The sequence below is a fragment of the Pteronotus mesoamericanus genome, unplaced genomic scaffold (genome assembly GCF_021234165.1).
Source record: "Pteronotus mesoamericanus isolate MK-2021 breed Mesoamerican mustached bat unplaced genomic scaffold, CSHL_Meso_final scaffold_174, whole genome shotgun sequence".
Taxonomy (NCBI): Eukaryota; Metazoa; Chordata; class Mammalia; order Chiroptera; family Mormoopidae; genus Pteronotus; species Pteronotus mesoamericanus.
Window position 1 is genome coordinate 32,458,503 of NW_026555309.1, and position 23,641 is coordinate 32,482,143.

At 43.0% G+C, this 23,641-nt stretch overlaps 1 protein-coding gene across 5 annotated transcripts in view; it reads right to left on the reverse strand.

The window, feature by feature from the left end:
- Nucleotides 1–23,641, reverse strand: part of SAMD12 (sterile alpha motif domain containing 12) — a 326,901-nt gene that overhangs the window by 179,508 nt on the left and 123,752 nt on the right. For all 5 annotated transcript variants that reach the window (XR_008530576.1, XM_054590427.1, XM_054590426.1 and 2 more), the window contains exon 3: nucleotides 6,736–6,865. Coding sequence is in view for 4 of the 5 variants with exons in the window: in XM_054590427.1 (XP_054446402.1) it covers nucleotides 6,736–6,865 (130 nt within the window). In the remaining variant the exon portion in view is untranslated. The remainder of the gene's footprint in view (nucleotides 1–6,735; nucleotides 6,866–23,641) is intronic.

A 23,641-nucleotide genomic window follows, 5' to 3' on the forward strand; every position in this document is an offset into this window, starting at 1 on the left:
CTGATGATTTAATATTGCTGAGCATAGTTTCATGGGTTTATTGGCCATTTTAAAGTCTTCTCTGTACAGTGTCCGAATCCTTTGTCCACTATTACTGGGCTGGTTTCCGCTCTACCTAAGCAAGTCTTTCAGGGCTGAATCTCCTGCATGTGCCCCACTCTCCAGATTCCAGGGCAACCATTTGCCTTGTGGCATCAATTCTGTGGTGGGTACCCCCACCCTAAATCCCTAAGGTCTGTCTGTAGAAGCAAGCAAGGCCATGACTTCTGATGCAAGAGGAAGGAGAAGACAGATGGAATAGAGGGTCAAAGTTTAGGGAAATCTCATCAGACAGTTCATAACTTCTCAGTGCGACAGAAGACAGACATCCACTGGAGATGAAGGGGAGCTTGGAAGGAGGCATTTTGGGACGGCCACTCAACAGTCCGCTGGGCTGAAGAACAGGGCGGTGGAGGAAGGGCACCATGCCCCCACTGAGGTCTGGCAGCAAGTCTGCGTGGGGAGCGGGTGCTGCAGCCGTTGACGGCTTGCTTCAGCAAAGGTGTCTAACCTGGGTACCTAAACAGGACCTAGGGGTGGGTTTCAGTTAAACCTCAGCAGAACTTTGTATTAATTAAATATGTTAACTATAAACCTAATGTGGCAAGTCCTGCCATAGGGCCTACCCTGGGAGCTGCAGGATGGGTTACATGGGCAGACAAGGAGCAAAAAGAAACGCTTTCTGTAGGAGGTGGTATCTGAACTAAAGGCTAAAGGCACATTGGGATCACCCAGGAAACTGGGTGGGTCTGAGGACGGTAGAGACCAGCGCGGTGCTGGAGAGCCCTGCCAGGCAGATCCACAGGCCTGTGGCTTAGAGGGGGAAGGAGGCAGGAGAATGCTTTACAAAGTTATGAAATGCTCATCCTGGAGATGTTTCAGCGAAGGCTGGCGGCCCATCAGGTAGAAATGTCGGAGAGGATACATGGGGAGACATTTGGTTGAATTGGTAGGAAGACATTCATTCCCCTTCTTCCCCGTCCCTTCTGGGAGGACTTCCTTGGCCAAGGCTCCCAGGCCCTGCCCCAGCCTGTGACGGTGCCTCTGGAAGCAGGACCTGGGTGTGCTCAGCCCCGCCTCTTGCTCTGCCCCTCCTGTGACCTGCGTGTCTGACGTTTTTGGTTTTCTGCCCCCGGGTGAGAGGGCCAGGGCCCCGCGATGTCAGGGGCTGGAACACCTAAATGAGGGGAAAATATTCTTAGCAAATTGATTTGTCTGAAGACCTAAGTGACGCTCTCACAGAAAGCTTTATCAGGGATGAAGCTGATATTTTGTTCTCTATTCATACTTCTCATTGAAAGGGGTATTTTTTACTGACTCCATAAAACCTTGGATGACATCCTAATGAAAGTCCTTTCCAACACCCAGGAGTTTACTCTCCTGAATCATCCAGAAAACCAAATGTGGCGCCTTTGGTTAAAGAAGGCTGAGGACTGTAAAAGTGACAGCTGTACATAGTCCATCAAAAGCACTTAAAAACAAAGAATAAATTCTGTTCCTGGACAATTAGATCATGGAAACCATGGGCCCTGCGGATGACAGAAAGTTTCCTAGGCAGATATAAAATGCCACTTGAGGTGCAATAACAAATGTAGAGCGGTTCATACAGAAGAGAAATATACCAACATACAATGATGTAGAAAAGTAGAACATAATATCCAGAGGGAAAACCAGTAAAGACAAGAAAATGCACAGAGGAGGCACAGTGGCAGTTAAATATACCCACATTTTATTTGGCTAACCTGGATTCTATAAGTAGTATTCTCATAGGTATGTCACATAAAGTAATTATTCCGCTGCTTTTGACACCTGTTCGCGATACACCCCACTGGTCTCCATGGGGAACTGTAACCGTAATAAAAGACAACAGAAAGATAAAGGGGCGGAACAGCCCGGAGAGGTCCCCACTGAAGGGAACAATGTGAGCAAATACACACAGCTGCAATCTGAAAGTCTGAAAAAAGAAAAAGAGGCTTCCCCTTTATTCCACAGCATAGGCAGCATGGCCAAATTCCAGGTGCTCCATTTCAGCCGAGTATTTTGAAAAGGGGAAAGAGGTACACGTGGGCAGTGCCTGAGGCACAAAAGGGACAGAAGTAGTCATCTCTTTTGCAGGAGACCATTGAGAAACAGGACACATCGGCACTGACCGTTTGCACATGATAACTATTTATTCTTGTGTATACACCTGCACATCTAAAGGATGCTTGCTGTTATTCCACCAAGCAGCCAACATGAAAACCTTTTACACATGCAAACTAGCTTTTGAAACATGTTTTGTATGCTGGGGAGGTCTGAGAGCTTCCCCGGTGAACATGAGTCTTTCGAGTTGGCAAGGGAAAGAGCCCTTCACGGATGAGGCCCGGACGCTGGAGGAGGGGAGCTGACTTCAGCAGCCAACACAGGAGGGTACCGGGCACAGGCAGGGGCGGCGATGCCGCAAACCTGAAAAGATTCCTAACTGTGCATAAAAGAGAATCCGGAAAGGGGCCTGTGAGTTTACCCCAGTGGAGCTTCCTCATCAGCATTCTAAGCCTGGCCTCCAAAAGCTGGGGAGACAAATCTTGCAAGCACAGGAAAATAGACAAATTTCTTTCCTTTAAGCCTAATCGGATGATTTAAATCTATCTATCCTAATGTCTCTCAGGTGTTCTAACAATCTTATGCTTTTTTTAAGAGCTCTTCTGCAGGGAGTTAACACTGGCAGCTTCTCTTTTGATTAAACACATCTGCCACAAAATAGCAGGTACCTTCTGGACACAATGAAATTCTCAGAACTTTTAACAGGAAATTTGCAAAAGGTTTCATATGCTGGTGGGTTAAAACATCTTGTTTTCTTCCACTTCAGAGAAACCGGGTTTGGGGAGGGGGAATTTGTTTGGGGTTTAACGTCCTTTCAACAGAGGCATCAGAAAATGTTAATACAGTGAAATTCTGGCTAAAACATAAATTAAAAAATTAAACTATCAGGGTGAAAGTTTACTTTTTTTTAAAATTTCAAATCATGAATATCATCAATGTAAAACTAAGCACATGTTTTAAGATTTTATTCAATTCATTAACAAGGAAAATAATAAGATGTTACAACCAGCTCAAAGGAGGATCCAAAGAACAGACACATTTGTACATCAGGAAGAGTGAAATGAATGTGCCAATGGAAGGCAAAACTCACCTTTTTCAGGGTAGCTATGCAAGTCAACCGAAACTGTGAGCTAGAATTTACATGTCTACAACAAGAATTACTTTGTATCGCTATCAGTTATCTATAAACTTACTGAGTTGCAAACCAGTGCTGTAGAAACAGAGCTAGAAAACCCAGAACAGTGTGCTGTGGAAGACGCCTAGTTTTCCATGGAAGCACCAAGTTTTACCTACACAGAGCACGGACCATCTTATTTATCCCTGTATTTCCAAAACCTGGCGCCGGGTAGGTGCTTCATAATTACTTGCTAAATGGATAAATGTCTATTATGCCTTGAGCTAGGCCCTTCACATGCATCATCCCATTTAATTTTCCCAGAAACACGTTAAGATAAATATTATTGGCATTTCACTGATGAGAAACATAGGATGTTGTCCAGCTATTATGCGTTCATGGTTAGGGGTGGAGGACAAGGTGGGAGGGTTTGACCCAGGTCTGAGATCAGAAAGCCTGACCTTTTCCCTTTGCATTTAATATGTACCCTTTTTATTTACACTCACTGTACCATTTGTCTCTAAATTAAGGGATTTGTTTATACGTTACATTGATATACATGCCTTGTCGACGAGCATTATATTGGAGATACTGGCTTTAAGGAAAATAAATGAACAGCAGTGCTCAGGAGAATCTAAGCATAAACAGGAGACACATGAACATCTTTATTGCAGCCTTGTAGACAAGCGCGACGTATTCACCAGCCTCCCGGTTCCTCCCTCACTCCCCTTCATAGGTGCTTCTTTTCCAATTTTCACGAAAATAAAGATAGATGAATTTAACCCTATTTATGTGTGGTTTATTTTCATAGAAATCATGCCGGCACCTCAGAAACCAGCAGCAGCTAACATTCGTTGCCTGCTGCCTGTGACCGTGAACTTCCGCCCCGGCAGCACTACCTGGCGGAGACTGTTATCATCCCCTTGGTACGGCTGAGGAAGGACGCAGTGCATCAAGTAACCTTCACAAAAATCACACAGTGCGGATGCCCCTCTGGGCTACTTTGACCTGGCACTGGTACCCAGCACGCTGACCGTTCCCTAAGTCACTCTACTATCTGCATGGGCTCTTTATGTGTGCTCTCTCACCACGGCTTGGTATTTTAGGAGCTTCTTTGCTTTTGTTGATTATAGCCTCCTCGGGTAGCAGGAGCCCCACAGCTTCCAGCTTCGTGGATAGCTGCAGGCTGGCCCAAGTTCTGAGAGCTATTTTCTGGCCACTTGATCCTTGTGATCATTTGGGTATTTTACATTCTATCTTGGGCCAGAAGACAGGTCAAGAGAGTAACCTCCAATAGGTGGGTGTCAAAAAGGAGTGGACCCAATGTCCATCTGAAATCATTCTCTCTGATCCCTAAGTCCCCAAATGATTCCCTGCTTTAGTTTTTTGCCAGAAAATAGGCTGCCCTTAGAATGAAGTAATACTATGTTTTTAGGCACCCCTCCCCCCCCCCGAGTCTTGGCATAAATAATAACACAATGCTGGCGTGCAAGAGGTGTCAGTACATGGCTGACGTAGTCGTTTGCTTGTTGCATTTAATTTTCACAACAGCCCTGTGAGACAGGTATTATTATTATCTCTATTTTGGGGATGAGGAAGTGAGGTGAAACACTTGCTGGGAATCTGAGCCAGGATCTTGCCCAAGGACCCAGAGGCTGCAGCTTGCCGATGCCAGCAGCGGTCCGTGGACACCGAGTGTGCCACTGAAAGCAAGAGGACATCTCTCTCCCATGGCCCTTCCCTCAAGCACTGACGCATGAGATCTTCATTTCCATGGAGCAAAAGGCTCACGCTCTTCAAACCATTATTAATGCTCACCCTTCCCTCAAGGGTATCTCATAATTCTCACCCCTAATGAAAGGTAACACCATTTTCAAATAAGATCATGAGAAAGGCTTTGCCCTCACTATCACGGCGTTAAGAAATATTAAGCAGACATTACTTGATGAAGGCTACCATAATCGGCCAAATGGTTCCTAACTGAGTGATCGCGTTTAGGGGTGGAATAGCTGACCTTATACAGGATGTTCTTATGTTCCTGAGGGAGGGACTAAGAAATAAAATCTAACACCTGGAATTTAAGCAAAGTTCCAACTCTGCCCTCAGGGTTTCAGGAATTTCATCCAAGTGGGCCATTACCTCTGGTCGAGGGGAGATAGGAAGTGATTTAAGGACTTTTTTTATACTTAAGATCGGAATATTTCACGCTCTTTTAACTCAGCTGGAGCCACACTTCGGTGTGTTAGTTATGTATTTGAACATTATCAGCTTGGTCTGCAGGACTCTGTGATAGCCCAGCTTAGTGGTTTTTTTTAAACCTCGGGGTTATTCCAAATCAGGTTTTCTATACATTTTGAATACACAGAACAGACCAAGGGAGCTGCTTTTGTGGACACAGCCGCCTCTACCCCAAAGCACACTCTGTCCCTTTGGCAGCCTCCACGGAACGCGTTTTGAAACCACCCGCGGAGCCCTGCTCTAGGAGGCAGATCTGCCCCGGTTCTCAGCGTTATAGGGCAAAAACTGAATTGCAAAAAAAAAAAAAAAAAACCAAAAACTTTCTGCTTAGCACGCCCCTTCCCAAAGTAATAGGAGTAAACAGAATAGCGAGCACGCGAGGTTAGGATTTCAGGAGAAAGTACAAGTTTAGAAAGAGGCGTAGCACCTAGAGTGCCGAGCAGCTCAAGAGCAAGTCGCTCTCCCACCAGGATGTAAGTTCTCTCTCAGTAATGGGGAGATTCTGCACTAGACTCAGGACTTTCTGACACTGGTTTTCCTCCTGAAGTGCAGTTGTGGTGCACAGGGCGTGTTCTTCAGTCCTTGCTGTGATCACAGTGTTGGAGGAGGAGGAGGAGGAGGAGGAGGAAGGGAGGCAGGCTGGCAGGGCAGGTGGGGCCTGGAAGAGACCACCTGCTCTGATGGCCTCCCAAAGACGGCCTGTCTTCTTCAATTCACCCACCCCATTCGTCAATTGACAGACTTGACCCTTAGGACCCTTACAGCTCATTAGACCATCTTATTCTGTGTGTCCAAGCGCTTCGTGACCACCACATATTGTTCTCAAAGCCCCTGGGTCTAAGCAGAGTCTTAATTTGTGCTTTGAAGTATTGTGACAGTAACTCACTCATGGGCAGTGCGTTCGTATTGTATTCACTTCAGGATTTTCCCATTTAGAAACCTTTTCTACTTAGAATATCTACCTATTGATCCTGTAACCAAGTCGATTTGAAAGACTTCCCTCCTTTCTTTTCTCTAGGATTGCTTTCATTTTCTCTAGACCCTTCCCACCCCTTGCCCTGATTTCCACCATGGCTCTCTGCAATAACGTCTTATGCTTGGTAAGTAGCATGGCTCACACAGACCTGGAATTGATCATCCCTTTTAAAGTAAACCCACGCCAGAGAATTCCGGCAGGAAGATGCTGTCTCATTGCAAGGGTGTGGGAAAGGCCATTGCGATGGGGAGAGCGAACGAAATATCTTGGCTACTGCATACTTTACCAGTTATGTCGTGCTGTTTGAATGCCTCGCTGTGGATCTGATACTGATTCGGACAGTGTTTCTTCAGCCACTTGCAGACATCCTGCTGCGTCCACAGAGCCACTGGTTTTGACAGCTTCACCGTGGCTGACTACAAATAAAGAAGGTAAAGAAAGTCGATTACTACCAGCCCCGCGCCTAGAAAGGTACTATTATTAGAAGTCCTGGAGTGCGCTGAGGATACAGGCTGGGTTCCCCAGAGATAAATAGCGGGTTCTTTCCCTTCCAACCTCAGCAGACCTCCTCCATACCCCCCGAAAACAAGAAAGAAAAGCTCCAGGTGGAGAAACCCAAGAAAATGACATCTATCCTCAAGTTACCATCTCTCTTGGGAAAAATCTCCAGGGAGTAGTGTTTTCTGATGAATGCTCTAACAACAAGACAATAGGGTTGCTAAGCAATTAATTCAATTTTAGGGGGAAAATAGCTACTTCCAATTGGCTCTTCTCTGTATTCCAAGAAAGTATCTGTCGTTTGTCCTCTGATATCTTCAGGGCCTCGTACAACAACAGTGGTCCTGGCAGATGCTAACGATTATTTTTAAAATGAATGCTACAGGATTCAGATACTGCATACTAAGAAGTGCAAGTCGGCCTGGGAGCCCTGGACTGAGGGCGGCTCTACAAAGCGCAGGAGTGTTAGTTATGCCACAGTGGGGAAGCCGGAAGTCAATTCCGCCGGTGCATGGGGAATGGTAATAAGATAATGGGGTGGCCAGGCCGTCTGGGGGAGCCAACTAGCCACGGCCCATTATTGTTCCCTGGACCTTTCAAGGAGGTGTTTATAAAACCAAACCTAACGGAGGTACGAGGACCCAGCCTTCGCCAGATGGCAGTTTACAAATGCATTTGTTAATTAAAAACAATCAAGGGGGAGGGTCAAAACAAGGAACAGGTATAAAGGATCCATGGACAAAGCCAAAGTGGGGAAGGATTGAGGGTGGGAGGTAGGGCTGGGTGGGGCAGGGGGAAGTGGTGGCGGGAAAGCGGTGGCGGGAAAATGGAGACAAACGTATCTGAACAGTAAAAAATAAATAAATTTAAAAAAAAACAAAGAAACCAATCAGCTGTGCTAAATGCTGGTCTTCCTCATGGATCCCAGGAACTTGGTTGAACCTAGATACAAGCTTAACTATAATTTTTACCATTTGGGTATCAGTGTTTGCCACCAAAGTAGGATTATAACATTGATAGTTCTTTAAAAGATGTTGGGAGGTACCCAGATGTGGCTGTAAATATCACTGACCTTCTCCCTAGGGCACGTTTGCTTTCACTCTCTTTCAGTCTTTCCCATTAAGTCAAGGGAAGACCCTCAGTTTTGTATGAGTGTGATTTATCATCTAACACCTGCTAGCACGTTTTTTGACAAAGAGAGTGGTCCCTTCAGCACACAGCAGTATATTTAGTGTCTAATAACTTGTTTTGATTTTATTATATTTAAGGTTGCTTTTATTTTATGGCATATAAATTATGGCAAAAAAGAAATCTTATTTTCAGAAGTACTATCTAGTTTGCTTTTAAAACAAACTTGAGTAAAAAGCCCAGTAGGTCCATTTTAAGGAAAACAAAATCAAGGAAACAATAATGCAGACAATAAGGTAACAGTAAAAATAATGGTAGTGACATGTAGGAGATTCAAGTTTAGAAAACAGAGTGCTTGGGTATTATTCTTTAATTAGGATATTATCTGTGGTATGACTCTTGGTGCTCTCATTCACAAAACGATCACAAACAACACTTATCCCTTGTTACTTAATGCAGCGGTAACTTTTTTCTCCCAGCCTTATTAAATATGATAGATGTTATGCAGGTGCATATATACGTACACCTATGTACATATATACCTGTCTGCTTTTCGCTGCTTGCGACTGGCACTCCTCCACTGACACCTGGGGTTGCTGTTCTGTCCCTCTGAACTCCTCCAGGGTCCGTGATGGCCCTGACCGAGGGACTGCAGCACAGGTGGCGCTAGCATCTGCGTGACCCTGAGGCTAGGCGACATAAAAGATACCGGGCCTGCCTGGCTCACCCTCTGTGGCCCTCTGTTTTGGTATCCAGCCACCATATTGTGAGGAAGCCCAGACCACCTGAAGAGACCGTGTGGAGGAGTTCTGGCCAATTGCCAAGCTAAAATCTCAGCTCCCAGCAACCACCAACCCCAGGCCTTATACAGATGTGCAAACAAGCTTCAGACGATTCCAGTCGCCAGCTCTGAGTCTTCCTGCCGAGGCCCCCAGACACCATGATTCAGAGACCAGCTGTTCCTGCTGAGCCCTGAGTGAATTCCTGACCCACATAGTCTGTGAGCATCATAAATGGTTGTCTTCCACCACTAAGTTTTGGGGTAATTTGTTTTGCAACCCCCGTAACTGGAACGCTAAGTTATTTGCTCAGCGAGGATAGAACTGTTATAACTGCTCTCCAGAGTGCCTTGCACTTAATAGTTGCTCTGTGCAGCCACAATGAATAAGTGAATGAATTAATGAAATGAAACCATCCTCACTGAGTCTGGGCTCACAGACCTACTTATTCTTTATTTTGCAGTGAACTTCAGGTCCAGCCCTTGTGGCCCTCCACCCACTTGCGTTGCGTCCACATGGCTCCTAATCAGACTTGGCCTCTTCCTTCCATCCTACATCCCAGTCAGACATCTCCCCTCTGCTTTCCTAATTTGGATGAGAGACAAGGGCCTCTGGCATGGATGGTACAAATGAGTAAATGTTTTGTTGTTTAGTCTTTCTCTTTTTTGCCAGTCATCACCTCCTTTCCTTTGATGATTGTGAAACTAGAATTTTGGCTCTTTTAGCTAGAAATGAACTTCGTACCACGTTCCACAAGTCAGCACCTCTGAATCTGGCTCTTTCCTGCTCTAAACATTTCCTTCAGATTAGCTGAATGAGTTCATAGCTGACACATCATTACCCTGAAACCCTTTGCAAGTTCCCTGAAAGTAAAGCTAATCACATCTCTTGAAAACTCCTATAAACCAGTCACAGAAAGCTGTAAATTAGGAGGGGAAAGGCAAGGGGATAAAACTGCTTATACATCAATATACTAAACTTCCTGGAGGGTCATTCTTTAACTTGCCCATTTCCTAAGAAAGAGAGGACCCTCAGCCCCAGCACAAGCCGATTCACCCGGAGACACAGATGGAGACTAACTCAAACGTGACAAGGCGCCTCAGGACCCAGCCGCACCAGCCCACCATCGACGCTTTTGTTATAAATATTGCTGTTATCATAAATCCAGGTGAACTGAGGCTAACAGTTACATAGCTGACTCATTTTTCCTTCCAAATATATTCTCTTGCTAAGCAGTCATTTGATAATCACTTGCTTGGACAGCAAAAAACACAAAGCTTTGGACACAGATTTATTTTTTTTAAGGCTGTATGAATATACCTTCATGTCAACTAGTATAGCCAATAAAATGGGGGAGGGGTAAAGATTCCTACCATGAATAAGGCCTGTTCGTCTGTCCTTAATTGATGGCAATACAAGCACTGGCCCCATTAATCAGCTGACTCTGTGCCTTAGCTTATCATGCAATGGTTACCAGTTTGTTCCACACTCAGAGCCACGGTGACTCCAGCTGCCCCAGTCTGCTGCTGTGTCCTGGGTTCTCGGCACGGTCTTGCACTTGTCCTGCCTGAATTTCTCTTTGCAGCACCCCAGGCCCCTCAGGACTTCCAGGTCTATGCGATGCCCCATCCCAACAGCAACCAAGTTTCGGGGAGTGACCGTCATCACCTGATTCCTTTAAAAATCTTAACCTTTATTTCCATGTGCAATTTAAAACAGAAAGCATTTGTTCAGCTCACACTGGTCTATTTATCGCGCTGTCCCACTGGGCAGGGCAGACTTCTCAAATCTGAGTGCGGTTATTTCCACTACTCTCCTTTCCTCAGCCACCCAGCACGCACACCTCTCTTTACATCCAACAGACGAGTATTTTCTCGGATATGCTGTGTTTTTTCCCCCCAAATAGGAGCCTAAACCAAAATAATACTAGCTCAGAAAACAAAGAGGCTGTATTTCATATTTATCAGTAACAGTAAACAGGTAAAAAAAAAAAAAAAGTCCTGCCCAGAGGCAAACATTAAAAAAACATTTGCCCCAGTTCATTTTCACCGTGCTGAGCCTACTGCAGCATTCAGGACTCCGGAGGCAATTTTGCTGGCTTTTGCTGCCCTGAGAGAGGCCGCAGGCAGTTTGTTATTTTAACCTCTGTGCTCAGTGACACCAAGTAGAACTGCAGGCATTTCCTTTCTGAGTCGGTCCTGGCCCTTCCCTAAACAGGCTAAAAGTGCCTTTACTTTCTAGTTTACATGAGGACCTCACTCTATGCAAAAGACATGGCCTTGAGGGAAAATTTGTTTGCAAATTACCTTTTTATTTTTATTTTTTTGCAAGTGCTTCTATTTTCGACAATAATTTCACCTATGCATTATAGTAATTTCTGATTTGTATTTAACTGGAAAAAATGCTTAACTTTTAAGTTCTTTAAGGTAAGCCTGATGTTTTCCTGCTAATAAAATAATTACATGCTTTAAAGAAATTTTGCCCTCACTGGTGTGGCTCAGTGGGTTGAGCATCGTCCTGAAAGGTTGCTGATTTCATTCCCAGTGAGGGCTCAGGCCTGGGTTGTGGGCCAGGTCCCAGGTTGGGGGCGTGCAAGAGGCAATCGATCAATGTTTCTTTTGCACATCTATGTTTTCTCCCTGTCTTCCTCCCTTCCCCTCTCCCCCAAAGTAAATAAATAAAATCTTTTTAAAAAAATGATGTTTTTTATTGAAAGAACATACACAAACTTAATTTGAAAGTTAAATCTTATTGTATAATCCAATTATCCTTTATCTGTTTTGCAATATAAATTCCCCTTTAATTTATTGGGTTTTGACTTATAAGAGAACACTGCACTTTTAAGCTCCCGATGGCTGTACATCTCTTAAGTGGGTAAGCTTACATGACGTCCATTAAGTTGACTGTGAAAAAGAAGAGAAAGCATAGAGTATTTACATCCACTAGAAGGACAAAAAGAGGTTTATGGCCAAGGTTCAGGAAGTGGCAAACATATTTGCAGCGTCTCATTTATAAGCAAGATTTGCAAGCTCTAACATTGCTTCTTCCTTTCTTAACCATCTTGCAATGCTTTTTCTTTAGTTCCCAATCTACTATTTAATTGGCCTTCATTGTGTAATTTTACTCAAGATTGAAAAAAGAAAAGGGACTGGAGGGGAAGGGGGAAAGAGATATCCACAACAACTCAGCAAAGTCTATTTTTAGCAGTTTTTGATGGACTATGATGAATATATTAAGGGGTGTGTGTGTAAATGACTTGAATAAAGACTAAATATAATTACCATTTTTTTCTTTTCTCTTTCTTGGTTGGGGGGTGGCAGGGAGGAGAACTGCACAAATTTTGGGAAAACAATGATCTAGATGCAAGACTTTGCCTGAAAATTTGCAGTATCATCAAATGTATCCTGTGAAACAGGCCAATCTATTATTGCTAGTGAGCTCTAGTGGTTTAAAATGGTCTCTTATATTGAAGCCAAAATCAGACTTCTACCATTTTTCTCACTGAATCTTGAATCCTGTCTTTAGAGCAATACAAGTTTCACCATTCACTGCACTGACTTCCATTTCACACGTATTAGATCTCATGCCTTTTTTTTTTCAAAAAGCCAAGGTATATGCTAATGATCCCCAATTATATGTCCAGCCCAGTCTTCTCTTCAAACTACTGCATCATAGCTGATGACTTCAGTTACATTTGCAAATCCAGTAAACATTTTAAATTCAACATGCTCAAACCTGACCTCTTATCCTTCTCAAAACTGCTTTCGTCTCACCAGAAATTCTATACCACCTGTTGCCAAAGCCCCAGATCATGGATTCATCACAGACTCCTCTCTTTCTTGTGTGTTCCATGTCTCATCTATGGGAGAACCAGGAGGGAGGGGGTCTTGAAGGGTATACCCATACTCCAATCTCTTTTCATCACTAACATTGCTACAATCCTGATCAGGAAGAAACACTCTCATGCTGTACCTAGGTTAGTTCATCCAGGTACCTCATACACCTAAGGCCATTCTGTTTTTCCATGCCCTTATTTTAAATCTTTAAAATAGTTTACACAGCCTCAAGCAATCTGGCTTCCCAGTATCTGATGTCAGCTTTACTGCTCTTTCCCTAACATGTTCTGCTCCCACTCTATTCCTTGTCCTTGTTCACAAATGCCAACTATGCCCACTTCTTATTTTTCCTGGCATGTTCTTCTCCCAGATACCTATATGGCTAATTCTCTCACTTCCTTCAAGCCTATGCTTAAATACTATCCTGATCTCCCTATTTAACAAATGCAACCCTCCTCCCTTTGGGGCTTCCAGAACTTAACTATCTCGCTTCTTTGTCTCCATCTCCATGACAAGTATCACCTAACACATGACACAGCTCACTTATTTTGTCTGTTGTTTATGGTCTGCCTCTTCCCACACCCTTGTACCCTCCACAAGGGCAGGGATCTATCTCATTTTGTGCAGAATCCCAACCTTCAGAACAGTGTCTGGCACATAGCCGGCACTCAATAATAGTAGAACGAATGAGGGAACTGTCTGGTTGGTCATGTATCACAGCTCCTATATCCTTGAGTATCAGAAAACAGGTTCAAGTCCCAGCTATGTTCTTGCCATCCCCAGGCTGGGAATAAAACAGCCTTTCCTCTGATTAGATTTCCCTCATACTGAGCCCAAAATGCAGAGTCATTCTAGCACTATAGTTCTTAGCAAGATAGCTCACATTTCTGAGCCTCTTTTTACACAGACATGGGAGTGATGTAATGAAAAAGCCCTGGCATTTGGAAGCATGCAGAGCAGACCAGAAGGCCAGCGGTGGCATTCACCTTGGGTCAGTCATTGGACTTGTCTAAACATGGTCCTCAGTACACTGGATATAATGCCTATCTCGTCCTTTGTGGAAGGATTACAAATGTGTGTTTAAAGCACTTCAAACCCTGGCTGGTGTGGTTCAGTGGGTTGAACGCTGGCCTGTGAACCAAAGGGTCGCCAGTTGGATTCTCAGTCAGGGCACATGCCTGGGTTGTGGGCAGGTCCCCAGCAGGGGGCGTGTGAGAGGCAACCACACATTGATGTTTCTCTCCTTCTCTTCCTCCCTTCCTCTCTGTCTAAAAATAAATAAATAAAATCTTTTTAAAAAGTAAAGCACTTTAAAAGTGCTTGCCGTGTACTCAGTGTTCACATATCTCGAATGGCACTAATATGCTCTCTGGCTGGACTCCCAAGCCTGATTCGGGGAAGCAATAGTGCGGCACACTTAGGTTGATTTGCAGGCTTCATGAGACGGTGTTAGGTGTGGTGTGCTAAGACCCACAGAAAAACAACTGGTAAGAAATAAGTACCAATAGTGGAAAAAGTAGGTAGAAGAACAAGAAACAAGTGAGCAAATATAGAAACAGGGGAGAAAAGAATGATGGAAAGATAAAGATACCAAATTAGGAGAGGTAAAGGGATGCTCGTCCTTACCTAGGCTGGGCTTTACTGCACTACACAAATATCCCCTCGTGTCTTCCTGTGACAGGCCACACCAGTGGTTTCCCTCTGGCTTGGAGCCAGTTCTTTCCTGTCTCCAGGGACCACCATTGGCAAAGTCTCCTGATCCCATGTCAGAGATCCATCCCGGATTCCCCAGGCTCTTGACGGAGCTATTTACAAAGAAGTACCATCCAGATGTGCAGATGCTACTGCTCACGAGCTGTGAAATGAACGCTTGCATGTGATGCTGGTAAGATCTGCTGCTCCCCAAATGCATGCTGCTGGGCACTGGGGCTTCTAACAATAAAACCTCATAGGGGGAATACAGAGATGTGCACAGGCAGTGAACGGGAAATGTGAAGTCTCTGGCCAGATGGCTCTGGGTATCAAGGCCTGCTCTTCCCATCAGCCCAGACTGTTGCACCTGTCAAGAGAAATATGGAGGGGAAGATCACGCTGTCCCCTGTGTCTGCTCTGTGGTGGTACAGCAGAAAAATCCACCACTTATCTGCCCAGGTGAGCACACTCTACAGGAGATGCTGTGTGTGCAACGTGCAAAGCCGCACACATGCTCTGAGCACATTATGGGCAAACCCCTGGGCGAATGCTGGGTGAATGAAAGCAGGACAAAAGCAAAACTGGAAACAAATATGACCCATACAAATGGTTACTGATCATCATCATTTCGTATCTCTACAACAATTCTTTTGGAATAACAATGTGCTAGATCAATACCAAAGATGTCCTCAGTGCAAAATGACCCTCTGCAATATGACCCAAGATCTGTCAATCACAAGGTAGCATCTATTTCTCCATTGCTTGGGCGTCGAGGTGGAGGAGACGGAAGGGGAGCCCTGTGGCCTACTTTAAACAAAGGAAGACAGAGGTGATGATGAGCCAGGTGTGAGATGATTTCTTAAGAGGCCTTTTGTGCTTGTGTATTCTTTCTTGCACCTCTGAAATCACTATGAGAACATGCCTGAGAGAGTCAGACCAAACCTGGCTTGGAAATGTGGCACAAAAGGTCATGAATGCCATTTCAGACCTCCATACATAATTCCAGACCTCCATACATAATTCCATACCTCCATACATAATTCCAGACATCCATACATAATTCCAGATATACATACATAATTCCAGACGTCCATACATAATTCCAGACATACATACATAATTCCAGACGTCCATACATAATTCCAGACATACATACATAATTCCAGATATACATACATAATTCCAGACATACATAATCGGTTAGATACAACTTTGTAACACAGCACATGGAAAGTACTGTTTTAAATACAACACTTCCTATAAATTACCTTTAATCTTCCCAAAAAGCTACAACATAATTATTTCTTCCAGTTTACAGAGAAACGGGCTTAGAGTGGTAAAGCAACTCATCCAAAGTCATACTGTTAAGTGAGTTCAAACTCCATGCTTACTTTAGGATATCAGTCTGGCTTGATAGACGTAGGGAGAAAAAAACACATGGGCTATCTCACTGAGGTTTCCAGTGCTAGAATTCTTCCTTAATTGAATCAGTTAAGATAAATCTGATCCCAAACAACCCTGCCTCTGGCCTGACCCAGGCATGCCAAGCATCGAGCTCATCTGACCCCAGCTCCAGAGCTCCTTCCTCTCCTGTCATGGAAGGAAGTGCATGTTCTGCTCGGTACAATAGGTTGGTGCTAATCTCTGCCTCTCAGTTGCATCTCCAGCAAAATGTGAACAGAAACACCTCTGTCCATCTTACAAAGTTTCTGTGATGATCAAATGAAATAACTGAAAAGCTGAGTGTTTATATGACTTGACAGAAAAGAGAAGGCTGGGGGGTCCTAGGGAAGCTGGGGCCACCACGCTGTAGGCAAGCAGGAGAAAACCTAAGCAATAAGAAAATGTTGCTGCAATTGTATTTAGCAGGGGCAGGGTGGGGATCCTGGGGTGTAGAGAGCCTAAAATCTCTAGAATCTGTGAGGGTAGGGGTCAATTTATGCAAAACTTTCAATATTAGTCTTCTGGGCTTTAAAAGGTAAGCCTGCCCTGGCTGGTGTGGCTCAGTGGATTGAGTACCAGCCTGCTAACCAAAGGGTCATTGGTTTGATTCCCAGCCACGGCACCTGCCTGGGTTGTGGGCCAGGTCCCCAGTAGGAGGTGTGTGAGAGGCAACCATGCATTGATGTTTCTTTCCCTCTCTTTCTCCCTCCCTTCCCCTCTGTCTAAAAAGAAATAAATAAAATCATTTTATTTATTTATTTATTTAAATTTATTTTTTCAAATACATTTGTCTCTGCCTACCCCCCACCACTTTCCCTTTCCCCCTCCCTCCTTCCGTCCCTCAGCTCTTCCCCTTTGGTTTTGTCCATGAGTCCTTGCTATATGTTCCTGGACTTTCCCCTTCCCTTCCTTTTCCCCGCCCCCCCTCCCTCCTTCCGTCTATGATCTCACCTATAAGTGGAACCTAACCGACAATACAAAGATGCAAGGAAAATAAGACCAGCAACACTAAAAGGAAAAGAAATCAACAGAGACAAGAGGGAAAATCTTAAAATAAATAAATAACAGGTAAAGCTACATGAAGAGTAGTCACTGCCCAGCTCCATGAGTTCTCTGTGATCAATTTGGCCACATGTTCAATTCAACTAAACAATTATGTAATTCAGTGGGGCCTGTTATAGACCGAATATTCGTCTTCTCCCAAAATACAGAGGTTGAAACTCTAACCCCTACTGTGACTGTACTTGGAGGTAGGGCCTTTGTGGAAGTCATTAAGGTTAAGTGAGGTCATAAGGTGGGATCTTGATCTAACAGAGTTAGTGTTCTTATAAAAGGAGAGACATCAGAGAGCTTTTTGTCCCTGTGAGGACATAGGAAGAAAGTGGCTGTCTGCAAACAAGGGAGCTCTCACCAGAGTCCAACCATGCTGTGATACCCTGACCTTGCACTTTCAGCCTCCAAAGTTATGAAAAAATAAATGTATGTTGCTTAAACCCTACAGCTGATGGTATTTTGTTATGGCAGCTCAGGCTGACTAATACAGGGCCAAACTCTAGTTCAGATGAACTGGTAAATTCGGCAAAATAATCTGACAATCTAGGATTGGAACAGCTTTGAAAATCTTACCACATATGGAAATAATAGGGAAGAGGATAAAATGGAGGTGAGACGAACAATAAGACAACCAAAAAGCCCCATACTTTTCTTATATATTTACACTTCAAATACTGACTTTCATACAATTAAAGAAAATTTTACTCATTAACAAAATTACCTTTATTTTTATAAACCATTTTTCCAGAATCCAAGTCTACGCACATGTCTTCGTGGCCACAACCCCTCTGAACAAAAAATCTGCTTAACAATTTAAGTAATTTTTATGTTTCTATAATCTTCCTGGTTATTTTTAATTTTCTTATGGCTTTCAAAGAAAGTATACACATGGTCTTAAAAATGTTACACAAAAGGAATTGTAGTGAAAAACACCAGTCTCTATTCCCATTTCTTTCACTGGGAATTAGTATTATTTTTTAAGGAAAACACATGTGGTCTGGTCTATCTCAAATATCTCCCTTGTCCAACCCAAGGTGCAGTTTCCAGGGGCAACCTCTTAGCAGTTTCTCTCTCCAGTCTCTTGAATTTATCAGACTTACAGAATTAGTTGTGGATACTCCAATGAGAATGGTCAGAAATTAGCACACATACACTAGCTCCCTTCTCTCCTCTCCTTGGTTTGCTCTTGGTGGTAGTCATTTTAATTCTTAATTGGTTATTTTTTGCCATGTAATTAATTTTTTAATATTATTTTGTATTGGTTTTAGGTGTACAACATAGTGGTGAGTCAATCAAGTACTTTATCAAGTGCCCCCCGGTATGGTTATCACAATATTATTGACTATGTTTCCAAGCTGTACTTTACATCCCCATGACTATTCTGTTACTACCAATTTGGACTTTTTAATTCCTTCGCCTTTTCACTCAGTCTCCCAATCTCCCTCCTGTCTGGCAACCGCTGGTTTGCTCTCTGTGTTTGAGTCTGTTTCACTTTTATTTATTTTATTATTTAGATTCCACACAAAAAATCACATGGTATTTGTCTTTTTCTGACTTATTTCACTTAGCATAATACCCTCTAGGTCCATCCATGCTGTTGCAAATGGTAAGATTTCATTCATTTTAATGGCTGAGTAATATTTCATCTTATATATGTACCACCACTTTTTTTATCCACTTGTCTATTTGATGAGCACTTGGGTTGCTTCTGTTTCTTTGCTATTGTAAATAATACAATGATGCAATGAACATACAGGTGCATATATTCTTTCTAATTAGTGTATTGGGTTTCTTCTAATATATTGCCAGGAGTGGAATCACCGGGTCATAAGGCAGGTCTGTTTTCAGTTTTTTGATGAACCTCCATACTGCTTTCCACAGTGGCTGCACCAGTCTGCATTCCCACCAACAATGCAAAAGGGTTCCCTTTCTCCACATCCTTACCAACACTTGCTTGCATGAGGGTTCCCTTTTTTCCATGTCCTTGCCAACACTTGTTGTTTGTTGATTTATTGAGGATAGCCATTCTAACAGGTGCGAGGTGATATCTCATTGCGGTTTTAATTTGCATTTCTCTGACTAGTGACATCGAGTATCTTTTCATATGACCATTGGTTGCCTGTACATCCTTTTTGGAGAAGTGTCTATTCAGGTTCTCTGCTCATTTTTTATTTTTATAACCTTAAGCATTAAATAAATCTGTATAATCTTCCAAATAAATACTCCTTTTTATTTTTCCTATACATTTTATTTCCTTTTTATGTTTTCTATACTTGTTCCTCTCCTTGCAAGTCCCACCTTCTGTTACCCACAGTATTGTTTTTCTATGGTCAAGGTTAATAGCACGTATTTTCTGTCCTACACCCTCCACCTGGTTTGCTATACTATGACTGAATTGTTTCAAAGTTAAAAAAATCAATAAGTTGCATTTACCTTATAATGACTGTGTAAAAACTGTTCAAATGCTGAGCCAATTAGCCTGGTTTGGATTATTTTTTCTTGTACTACATTCTCAGAAGCCCAATGCCATATGTGCTGAGAATTTCAAAGGCGGCTCCCAACATGAAAATCAAATAGATTTTCTGTTCTTATATGTCAGCAGTTGCTGAAGCTCATGCCACAATGTAGTTTTCTTTTCATACATATCATCTATATCTTTCATCAACGGTAGGGGCCAATAAACTATGGCCCCATGGACCAAATCCAGTCCACGGCTTAGTTTTTAAATTATTCACACAGCAAATAATACTGGTTTTTACACTTTTAAATGGTTAAAAAATTAGAAACTTTTTATGATGTGTAAAAATTATGCACAACTCAAAATTCAGTGTTTACAAAGTTTTACTGGCACACGGCCATGCCCATTTGCATTCATGTCGCAGAGCCTGAATAAATGATTGAGACAGAGACCGAATGGCTTGCAAAACTGGAAATATTTACTATCTAGTTCTTTATAGAAAAAGTTTGCCAACCCCTGCTCTACACGGTGAAAGATTTTTCTCAATTTCACCTGCCAAATCATCGACTCTATCTTAAAATTTATTTCAAAAGTTGCGTTTTAATTTCCGTGGGCTGTCTTTTCTCTGACGTGTTCCTTTTTCAAAGCATCCAGGACTTTATTTTTTTAAAGGGACTCATTTTTTAATGAATGCAGTAGGTTTTAAAAATTTCTTTGAGGATACTAAACTTTTTTTAAAGGAGGGTTGTTATTTTTAAAACATTCTCTTGGCTCACATTTGACTTTATCTGTAAATTTCCTGCAAATATCTGATTTATATCTTTGCCTCTTAATTTTTTAAAAATTAAGGTAATGGAGACCAGACCTTGATTTCTGTGTCTCTGCACTGGGCTTGTTGGCTGAGTGGCCTAGTGCTCCCAATGCCCCGTAAATGCCACAATGGAGATGACATCACCCTTGAGTGCGACTATCCAGCCACACAATATACTCCGATTCATCCTAGACACTTCAAATAAAAGACATTTTTAAGAGATATACATTTTTCTTTTGTCTTTTTTTTTTATTTTTTTGCCTGAGGCATAAGGAAAAGGCTTTTTGATAAACATCCCTTTACTCACTCCCTGTTTAGGTCCTGTTTCTCACTCTTCATCCCAAGTCTAGAGCCTCTGACACTTTACAGTCTGTCTCTTACTCTCCTCCCTTCCATTCTGATGGGCATTGCCATCTTCTGTTTATATTCCTTTAGCTTTATCTTCAAACAGTATTCACCAAGAGGAAAGAGGCAACTGGGCTCAGTTTGTCATCTGATATGTGCAAGCTCCACGTCTACTTATTTTTAAAAATTGTTAACTGAGGTATATTTTATCCATATAAAAGGATATACATTCATATGCACATACACACATACTTGTATCCCCCGAAAAGCTAATAATTTAACCATCTCCCTATTAGTAGACATCTATACTGTTTCCAATTTTTTGCCACTACATAGTTGAAAAACCCTTAACCTCCCCCGCCCCACTTCCGCCTGCAGCTGCTGTCCCACGTCCCTGTCCTCTTCCCACGATACAGCTGGTAGAATCGTCTCCGGTCAGCCTGGGTCAGCCCTCATGCTGCCCTGCAGGAAGGCTTCCGTCCCCACTTTTCCATTGAATTTGCTCTTGTCGCGGTCACTGAGACACGCAGGTCGCTCGTCCCAGCAGCACTTTTCCCAGCATCACACCTTCCTTCACGTGGCCTCTCGGGAGCAACGGACACAATGGGGCACACTTTGTTCTCGAAATACTCCCTCCTCCTGGCTTCGGCCCATCTGCCTCTGATGCTTTTCTATCTCACTAGTTACTTTTCTTCTTCTTTTCCTCCTCCTCCTTTTCCTTCTTTTGCCTGCTTCTCCTCCTCTAAATAGTGTTTTACGGTTTGGCCCTGGGACCCCTTTCACTGTCTCTCTCCTCTCTCCTGTAGCAATATCAAGTCCCGCTGGCTTTAAGTATTGCCAATAAGTCAGTGATGCTCACGTTTACCCCCTCCCTCAATCGCTCTAACTGACCCCCACAAGCGGCCTACTTGGTATCTCACGTTGGTGTCTAAGAGGACTTTCAAACTTAACATGTCCAAAACAGGATTCATGACTTCCCTCACATCTGTTCTCCCAGCAGTGTTCCCGCATCTTGGTAGTAGGTACCGAACAAAAGCACAGCCACTATCCTTCCACTCCTTTGCTTTCCTCCACCCCATTCCTCACACACAAATACACGTAGTTCGCGCCAGGGCCATGGATCTGCATGGAGAATGTGGCCAGGATGCAGATGCTCACCCCCACCACTAGGCTTTCCAACCCAGTGCAGAAGGCAACCTAGACTCAGGAAACAGCATCCTACCTGATTTTCTAACATCCACACTTGCCATCTAGAACCTATCCTCCACAGCTCAAGCAGAGTAAACTTTTAAATGTGTAAATATGATTGAGGATAGTCCCCTCATAAGCCCATCAAAGGCATTCTTCACTTCTATTACAATGCTTTTGAGCTCCACCATTTTGTTTTTCCTTAAAATTCTCATCTGTCTACTTACATTGCCCATCTGGTACTGCATGTTGTCTACTTTATCCATTAAAGCTCTTATCATACCCATCACAATTGTTTTAAATTCCTGGTTTGATAATTCTAATATCCTTGCCATATGTGAGTCTGGTTCTGATGCTTTTTTAGTCTCTTGAAACTGGTTTTTGGCTGGAGTTTCTATCTCAGAATTTCTCTCAGTTGCCCACCCTGAGTCCTCAGAAATTCATCAATTACAGGTCAGATTTCCCCACCTGAGCTGATTCCCATGGAGGTTTCCGCCCTGGTGAGTCTCCATACACACGTGTTTATTTCTCCAATTTGGGGGGTAGCAGTTTGCTCTGTGACTTCACTTCTCTTACAGATCTGAGTTATTGATTTTTCCATTTTTCACATATTATTAGAATGCAGTGGCAGCTTCCCAGCTTCCTACATGCTGGACCAGAAACCAGAAGTCCTCCTGTGTCTTCTCATCCCAATTTGATGGTTGAGCAAGGTTTTGGCGTAAGACAAAAAGAAGCAATGAAGCAAACTACCCAGCCCAGGAGCGGTACTGTACATCTGAATTGGAAGTAGGGAGGGTTCTGCCCTGTCTGATTCATTGATTCATTCAAATATATTTACTGGAGACTTGCTCAATGACTAGTATCATGGTAGGAGTGGGGTACTGAGCACCGAATACACAGAAGAGGCTTTTCTTCTTTCACATTTAACATTCACAAGTGTAAGCCTGACAGGCCAAGAGATCTCAACGAGAAAGGCTGACACTGTGAATAGGCGTTCAGCCTGACTGCTCAAATGGAATTCCAGGGACCTGGGTTTGCATCTTGGTTTATCCACTTACCTAGCGACTGAACTGTAAGCAGGTAACTTAGTTTTTCTACACCTCTGCTTCACCATAAAAGAAAGACTGCCAATAGATTGATCTCATAGGTTTGCTATGATGATTTGACGAGAAATAAACTTGGAACATCCCTGAGTTCCAGGTACTAATGATAATTAATGATAATTCATAAATGGTTGTTTTTTACATTATTTTTACTATTACTCCTAATGCTGCTGTAGGTGCTACTCCCACTACTGTTACTAGTTACCATTATTGAAGAATTTTGGGTCATGTACAAATCAGGGTTAAAACATGTTTTTAGGCATACTTGTTGACAGCTACAAAATAAACCATCTTATTTATTTCCCAGTGGCATAATTTACCCAGACAAAGAGAGGCCAAAATGCAAAGGATTTGATGGTTCTTTCCAGAAAACAGCATGAAAAGGTAAGAAACATGGCATCCTATCCCACTCATTCCTTAGATCTAGACAAGAAGCTGGCATGCACTTCTCACAAGAGAAATCACATATTTCTCCCTGATTGGCCACAAATACCCAATTAAACATGAATTCCAGCTCCCAACAGCATATACACACCTCGGCCAGGGGAAGAATTTTCACTTTCTTGGTCTTTCTTCCAACATGTCTTATCTTTTTGGTCTGTGTGGCTGACTGGCCTTCTCCTGGGAGAATCATTTGGGGCCATAAATAGAAATCTGCAATCTCACTGAGCAGCATTCACTTAGCTCATGAGTCTTATTCGTGACAATGAAATCTGGGATCCTATGTAAATGCTTAACAAATCCAAAGCAAGAGAAACTCCCACTCAACAAGCATGGTCCAGAGTCTGCAGGAATGAATTAACGACAGTAAGAAATACACCACAAATGGAGTTTGTGTGCTTAACTACAATTGCGTTT